Raw genomic sequence first — 8,491 nt, 5'->3', positions numbered from 1 at the left:
GGTACTATTAATACTATTAATTTTCTTAGTCAAGTCTTTAAAAAAAATAATACTTGCAAATCTTTATACCAGAATGAACAGGTTTTTTCTTTATCTTAAGGGTGCTAAATAAAAATATTTCCTTATGATCCCAGAAGGAGGATCCTTATTCTGTTCTCACTAATCAATTAATTTTAACGTAAATTGATTTTTTTTAACCATTTGGATCATCCTGACCTTGTAGAGGGCCTTTTCCATTCTCTATACTTTAGATATAATGCCTTTAAATGCATTTAGCCTTTAAAAAGCTACATTTTGTTGTAAGAGGAATTAATTTAATTTCCCTAAGCTCTTTTTTAAAGAATCGCTACCTTGAGAAAATCACTAGTTCCTTTAACTGAACAGTGCAAGAGGTGAAACGATTTGCATTTTCCTTTTCAGTTTGCTTGTGTCCAGAGATTATGAGCTTTCATTATGAGCAATACTGAGGGGAACAGGATGTAAGCTCGCTTGACCAGGCCTGCTAAAGATGTCAGGAAATGAATAACACTGGGGAATCGCATGAACAAATACATGAAAGAATATTGAGAAAATGTTAAGAAAATATAAAAGAGTGGTTTACAACAGCATAACAACAGTTTAAGACAGCAAAATAAGCACGCCAACTTCAAGTTGCGGGTCTGCAAAAAAAGAACAAGGAAAGGGAAGTTGGGGGGTGGTGTCTCCATACAGAAAAAACAAGCTGTCTGTTAGGGCCATGTGGTCTGGTGGGGTGATAAAGGCATCTGGGGCTGGTTTCTGTTTCCAATTTTTGAAAATCACATTAGCGTCCTTAAATATGGTTTAGAATTGTTACTGTCTGTAGACAGAATAATAAAATGTAACTGGTTTAGTAAGTATAGTACCCATATCAAGCATGTTCTGACATGTAGATTAGATATATAAAACAGACCTGATTTATCTTTTTTAATCAATTACAGTTAATCAGTAACAACCCCTAGATCTGTGCGGTCTCTCTTTCATGAAAAGGATATCCCATGAACCTGCTGAAAATGTTTAAACATTAGACTATGCTGGTTCTTTCTGGTCTTTTCCGGATAAGCTATTGTTTTGCTCTGTGGCCGGCTGGTCACCCAGCTTGATCAGCTGAAAAGTGCCCAAAAACCCTCTAAAACCAGCCAACAGACCAGGCTGAGAGACCGGCTACAAACCATCTGGTTAAGATGTTTCTTTTATTTTTCACCAGTGCATTGAATTAATATTAAATACAAATTACAATGTAGTTTGTGAATATTGTGTTAATTTAAACAATATCTGAATATTGTCATAATTATGTCTGATATGTTTGTGTGACCAACATGGCTTACAGACCGGCCACTAGAGGACAGTAGTGTCAACGAGCACGAGATACTGACAGCTCAAATTGGCTTATGATTTCTCATGAAACAACAACAAATAACATGTATATTTGTGTGATTTAATGTGTTTCCGCGATATACGAGTGAAAGACACAGAGTGTATTAAATTATTTTATACCTTGACATTACATTGTTAGTTGGTCAGCGATCGTTCTTAAATAAAGTTTGTTGAAAATCTCTAGTCCTTCCTGTTTGTATTGCAAAGATGGAGGTAGAGGGAATATTCCCCCCGCTGTCACTCTCTGCTAAGTTTGAGGGGTATGTCTTCATAATAGTTTTGCTTTCATGCTCACTGTTGTCGTCATTTATATATAATTAGGCTACGGAAAGAAATTCATCGTGTTGTTCAACTGCAATGAATGCATGCTGCATTTAGTCAAATAGTCAGCATGACAGACTATCGTTAGTCCCTTCCACGCGTACGGTATTTACTGGTAAATTACTGTTTACACTAGAGCATGTGTGAAAGGACATTTTCAAAAATGCCGGTAAATCATTTCTGGCATTTTTCCGGTATATGAAGTGGTAACATTACCTGTAAATTACCGATATGATGCTATGTGTGATTAAAAAAAGAATATCGATATTAGCACGCTCTGCAGCTGCAACTGCGTACTTATGCGTCTAGTGTTTTTAAGAGCAAAAACACCTTCTGTGAGACAACAAAAGATTGTGAAAAATGGACAGATAGTAAAACTGGATGAATAAAACGGCGCAACGTTTAATGTTCTTTTGTTACTGATGGTATCTTACCGGTAAAAAGACAGAACAAGTGTGAACAGCACATTTTTGCATTTACTGGAAAATTCAATCTGGTTATTTTACTGTAAATGTGAAAGGGCCAAGTGTCTGTGTTTCAAAACAACCCAGTGAACCGAGCTTTTTTTTTTTTTTTTGCAACATTGACGGTCATGAACGCGCACTAGGGCTAAATATGCCGTCTAGATAGGCGAGCTTTTGAGACACTTTGATTTCAGTGGACTTGCAATGAAAGTAACCAACTACCGCCAATTATTACCTAACAAAATACTTTTCCTTTTTAGATGCATTTCTTTCTTATTCTTCAAATTACTACCCAGATAGCACAGGTACTGCAAGATGTCTGTTAAAGATCACTTAATCTGTAAAGCATCTGCTGTTTACAAACATCTGATAGACGTCTTTAAGATGTCAGTTTTACATGCATTCTAAATCATAGACATCTTAAGACATTTTCTAAACGTCTATTTGACATCTGACAGGAAACGTCCTATAGGTATTGCAGACGAGCAAACACTCAGCTAGGTTTTTCCATAACAGATGTCTTCTTTTTTTGTCTAAATTAGAATTATTTTAAATGACTAAATAATAATTATACCTAAAATGTTTAATTATTCGCTATTTCTAGGTCATTTGCCTATCTGACTGTGAGAGATAGGCTACCAACCATACTCACAAAAGTGGTAGACACATTACATCGCAATAAAGAAAATTTCTTCAAAGACTATGGAGAGGTATGTGTGATTTTTCAGTTGTTATGTTTAATATTATTACAATATTCAATATTTTCTTATGTTATTCATAAAATAAAATAAAATATGCCTGAACTGACAGTTTTCTCAGATTTAACTACTAGATAATGTTTCATCAGGACGGTATCAAGGCAGAGAAGAGGGCCATCTCCTTCCTGTCCAAGCTGAGGAATGAACTGCAGACAGACAAACCTGTGCTGCTTCTGACTGATAATGCTGAGGACACAGAGGCCTGGAATGAATACATGGGTAGACAGCAGGACCTGATGGAGGACGGGCAGCTTGTCAGCTGGTTCAAGTCACCATGGCTTTATATGGAGTGCTACATGTACCGAAGGATCCAAGAGGCTCTGTATATGAAGTAATTTAATTAAATTGATATAATTAAATTGTTATTATGAATGTAAATATATTGTTTTAGGTAGTTGCTATTGAGATGTTAAGGACACGTAACCATATGGCAATTACATTTTGCATTAAATTTGTTTAAAGAGTTAGTTCACCTAAAAATGAAAGATGAACGAAGGTCTTACGGTTTGGAATGACCTGAGGGTGAGTAATTAATGACAGAAATGTAATTTTTGGATGAACGAACCATTTAAATAAGGGAATTTTAAATACAAGTAAAATTCATGGGAGCACGATTTGACTTGTTAGTTCAGTTACAAGAATGTTTTTTTTAATAATAGGACAGATTTATATCATGAAGACCATTGAAAAATTTACATAATTGTACTTTACAGGTCTAAATGAAATTTTGTTAAATGTTTTGTAAAAATCAAGATAAATTGATTTAATTACTGTCTATTGCATTGCTACATTTTGAATTCTATAATTAATTTGTTTGTTTCATTTTGCTTCCAAAGTCCACCGATGGATAAATTTGACGTGTATAAGGAGGGAAAGACACAAAGCTTCTTTGAATCTCAACAAGCGATTAAAAGTCTCTGTACATACCTTCAGGAGCTCATCACCAACATGGAAAACATGACTGAGATGAAGCTGCGAGAGAACTTTCTCAAGTTGCTTCAGGTTAGTATGTCCATGCTCTTAGCAGCAGCATAATTCAATGATCCCTGCCATTAAAACCAATTGTTTCTGGGATATGTTTATGTTTCTATGACAAAAGAACACAACACCAAAAACAAGGAAGCTTGGAGATGCAAGATTCTAATCGATTTCACTGAGCCATAACCATAATCTTGTTAGCCAAAATAACATCAAGTTTGTGGTGCCAAGTATTATGCCTAGAGGTGGCTATTACTTTCAGCATGTGCTTGTGCACTTTATTGATATTAGGCTGTTGGGGATACCTTAATGTCACATAATCTTGTTTATTGTGTATTTTGTAGGTCTCTCTGTGGGGAAACAAGTGTGATCTGTCGATCTCTGCCGGACAGGACAACTCTCAAAGGTCCAATCCCATCGATTCTCTCTCTGATCTCCAGCGCTTCATCATTGTGGATGACTCCAACATGGTTTGGTCAACGCTGGTTGCTGCTCAAGGGTCCGGATCCTCAGGGAAGAAGCATGCGAGAGTGGACATTATTTTAGACAATGCTGGTTTTGAGCTTGTTACCGATCTGGTCCTCGCTGACTTCCTTATTTCTGCTGGACTAGCCAAGCAAATCCGATTTCATGGCAAGTCCATCCCATGGTTTGTCTCTGACGTCACCAAACAAGACTTTGAGTGGACCATCATGCAGACCATGGCAGCTAATCACAAGTGGATGTCAGCTAGTGGTGTCCAATGGAAGCATTTCATGAAAGAGGGCACCTGGTCCTACCATGACCACCCTTTTTGGACTTTACCCCATGAGTTCTGCGACATGGCGCTGGATGCAGCTGATCTCTACAGAACGCTCCAGGGCTCTGATCTGATTCTCTTCAAAGGAGACCTGAACTACAGGAAGCTGACTGGCGATAGGAAATGGGAGCACACAGTTCTGTTTGATAGGGCGTTGAGGGGATTCCATCCTGCCCCTCTCTGTAGTCTTAGGACATTGAAGGCCGATGTTCAGGTGGGCTTACAGCCTGGTCAGGCCGAGAAGCTCAGCTCTCAGGATCCAGACTGGATGACTAGCGGCAAATACGCTGTGGTTCAGTTTTCCAGTCCACACAGAGAACAGTAGGAATGTTTTTAAAGGGTTAGTTCACCCAAAAATGAAAATTCTGTCATTAAATTACTCACTCTCATGTCGTTCCAAACCCGTAAGACTTTCGTTTATCTTCGGAACACAAATTAAGATATTTTAAATGAAATCTGAGCGATTTCTGTCCCTCCATTGACAGCTACACAACTACCACTTTGACGCTTCAAAAATATAAAGAGATCGTAAAACTAATCCATATGAATTGAGTGCTTTAGTCCAAATCTTGAGAGACATGATTGCTTTATATGATGAACAGATTGAATTTAGGCTTTTATTCACATATAAACATTCATCAACGCACACATCAGTTATGGTAAACTGAAGCTCAAGCATGTTTGCTTGACATGCGAGAACCAATGAGGTTCATTCTTGTGAGTTACACAGCACATTTGAACTTCCACAAGAACCAATGAGGTTTGTTCTCGGGCGTCAAGCAAGTGTGGTTGAGCTTCTGTTTATGTTCGCTGATCAAAGTTTATTTGTGAATAAAAGCCTAAATGTAATCTGTTCATCTTATAAAGCGATCATGTCTCTTCAGAAAATTGGAACTAAACTACTCCATTCATATAGATTAATTTTACAACCTCTTCATGAACTTCTTGAAGCATCAAAGTGGTAGTTCTGGCTCAGATTTTATTAAAAATATATTCACTTGTGTTCCGAAGATGAAAAGTCTTACAGGTTTGGAGCCACACAAGGGTGAGTAATTAATGACAGAACTTTCATGTTTGGGTGAACTAACTCTTTAAAGGAAAGCTAGTCCTCACTGATAAGTAGATTAACAGGAAGCAAGAGATAAAGTGATAAAATGCACTGAAGATGCTGCTTGTCATTTACCAACAACATGCCAAACAAATGTGTTGTGTTGTTTTATCTTTGCTTGTATTTTTTTATCCAACACTTGCTTGGAAACAAATCATTTAATGAACCGTACTGCTATTGCATATCAATTACTGATGTCCTTGTTGATAGAACAATGAGGTTTTGAAGAGAAACCTGACAATCTTTTGATCATAGTTAACACAGTATGTGGTTTTCTGTTTGCACTACTGATGTGCATTGTGTACAAGTATGGTTGCTTAAATACAGATGTAAACATTAAGACATACAATGCATCCATAAGACTTCATAGATGTCGTTTGGTATGATAGACAATAAATACAAAAAGGTACTGAACCTAAATTTTCACTTAAACAGTTAAATGTTATTGACCAAAGCTCCTTTAAATAGTGAGAAAGGTGTGTGTTTCTGGCTAAACATTTTTTATAGCATATAAAATATAAATTTTTTTTTTTTTTCCCAAATGTAGCCTGATAGTTTGGGCTTTGCATGGAGTGCATAATTGTAAACCATTAAAGAAATACTCTTTTAATAAAACGGTTCTAGTAAAGTAATGGCAAAACAGAATGTATGAGGACACCAATTCAAAAGGGATTTCATGAATGCAGATGCCCCTCCAAGGTTTTGTTTTAGCCAAGCACTAAATCACAATCATTTGCTAACATCAATATATGGTAACACATTCTGCTTTCTGGCTGATAAAAATACTGGTCATACACCATCTCAAAGAGTTTTTATTGTTTACAGTTTGGATTAACTTGCACTTTAAAAGCAGGTTTACTGTTATCTGCAGTGAGGAGAATTGCACCAAGATTGTTTCTTTTTAAGCTCATTTGTGAGCAAATTGGAAACTTGCTAGTCAGGATACCGTGTGTATGTACTCACACTTGTTAAAATGGTAATTCTGTGTTTTGAATGCAATTAAACAAAGTTTAGAAAATACATTTTTCCTTGTTTTTTAAGTTGAACTCTTGCATGTAATCTTAAGTTCCAGCGATTCAATTCAGTTCTCCTAGTTTTCCCCAGTCATGAAATTACGCTGGCAGAAGTGTTCATGGTACAGACCCATGCTGCTATTTGACCTGTCTTTGTAAGCGCAATTTGTTTTCACAGTGTGCTTTTTTTTAAAGTTGTGTGGAATCTTACTGGGTTTTCCAAGGAACCTTGCCTCTACAGAGCAAAGAAAAGAGTCGAGAACCCCCAAAGCATTGATGTTACGTAATAAGCACGTGAACACTATCTTTTTGTGTTTAGGGGTCAGCTGAGGACTGCGTACATGCTGTTTTTTTTTTTTTTTTCTGGAAATCAAGGCCATGGTTTTGGGCTTTGAACTGTTCTAGTTCTCTTCTGGCAAGAGCTAAGCTCAAATGTAGACTTAAAGATTTCAGTTGGCTTCGAATAAAGGATTGTAAGATGTATTGTTGTTTATGTAGTGTGTGGTTTTTTTGTTGTTTTTTCCCAGAAACCTGCGGGCAACAGACTGAGACTTTATTGTGCCAAAATGACACTGGCTTCTATTGTACATTATACATACTGTATCATAATACATAAAAATGTTATCAATACAGTATGTTTTAATATCAGCTCTATTTTGAAAACAAACATGGTTATTTTATATTTGTAAAGCTGTGAGAAATACATAGACAAATAAAAATCAACTAATGTTTTAATTAAATGCATTAGCAGTAATTATGTTTGAGGACAGAGCTGCATATTTTAACCACAAATTATCATTATAAAAATGAGAAAAATATATTAATTTCTTGGGATTGTCAGAAATTCTTAGTTCACTACCATTTAAAAGTTTACATAATCTGAAATATTACAATTTAATACCACTCTTTTCTATTTTAATATATATATATATATATATATATATATATATATATATATATATATATATATATATATTAAAATGTAATTTATTCCTGTGATCAAAAAGCTGAATTTTCAGCATCATTACTTAGTCTTCAGTGTCACATGATCAGAAATCATTCAACATTTCTTATTACTATGAATGCTGAAAACAGTTCTGCTTACTTTTTTTTTTTTTAGAGACTGATCTCTAACATAAACATACATTGTATCCGGAAAGGTTACAGCCTTATTCCAAATTAGATTAAATTCATTATTTTCCTCAAAATTCTACAAACAATATCCCATAATGACAACGTGAAAGAAGTTTGTTTGAAATCTTTGTAAATTTATTTAAAAAAAAAAAAAAAAAAAACACATGTACACAAGTATTCACAGCCTTTGCCATGACTCTCAAAATTTAGCTCAGGCGCATCCTCTTTCCACTGATCATCCTTGAGATGTTTCTACGGCTGCGTCCGAAAACTGGAAAATGCTGCCTTCGGAGGACACATTTCAAGGTAGGAAGGCATCAAGGCACGTCCGAATTCAACGTTAGCTTCATTTCCTGTTTCCCGAGATACCTTCATCTGATTGATTTTTGAAGACAGCATAGATGTATCCTTCGCTGCCTTTGATATCCCACACTCCTGTGCTTTGCATTCTGTGACAGTTGAGCTAGAAAAATAAAGATGGTGTCCGAAAGTTGCATTTGATCTACAGCAACATTGCCCGA

At 35.9% G+C, this 8,491-nt stretch overlaps 1 protein-coding gene across 1 annotated transcript; it reads left to right on the top strand.

The window, feature by feature from the left end:
- Positions 1-1,502: 1,502 nt before the first annotated feature.
- Positions 1,503-5,419, top strand: armt1 (acidic residue methyltransferase 1). The gene is made up of 5 exons (XM_048206462.1): positions 1,503-1,655; positions 2,785-2,890; positions 3,028-3,269; positions 3,775-3,940; positions 4,261-5,419. The coding sequence occupies exons 1-5, from the start codon at positions 1,603-1,605 to the stop codon at positions 5,038-5,040; spliced, it is 1,347 nt and encodes a 448-aa protein (XP_048062419.1). The 5' UTR covers positions 1,503-1,602; the 3' UTR covers positions 5,041-5,419.
- The last annotated feature ends 3,072 nt before the right edge of the window (positions 5,420-8,491 follow it).

Source organism: Megalobrama amblycephala, linkage group LG11 (assembly GCF_018812025.1).
Source record: "Megalobrama amblycephala isolate DHTTF-2021 linkage group LG11, ASM1881202v1, whole genome shotgun sequence".
Taxonomy (NCBI): domain Eukaryota; kingdom Metazoa; phylum Chordata; class Actinopteri; order Cypriniformes; family Xenocyprididae; genus Megalobrama; species Megalobrama amblycephala.
The sequence above is the reverse complement of the archived record's forward strand: the minus strand, read 5'-3'. Positions and strand labels throughout refer to the sequence as shown.

What these genes read in the sequence shown, in the direction of transcription:
- armt1 (XM_048206462.1), top strand. Translation starts at nt 1,603, where the DNA reads ATGGAGGTAGAGGGAATATTCCCCCCGCTGTCACTCTCTGCTAAGTTT. An exon ending in TCTTCAAAGACTATGGAGAG is followed by an intron (nt 2,891 to 3,027) that starts GTATGTGTGATT and finishes ATGTTTCATCAG; the next exon opens with GACGGTATCAAGGCAGAGAA. An exon ending in ACTTTCTCAAGTTGCTTCAG is followed by an intron (nt 3,941 to 4,260) that starts GTTAGTATGTCC and finishes TGTATTTTGTAG; the next exon opens with GTCTCTCTGTGGGGAAACAA.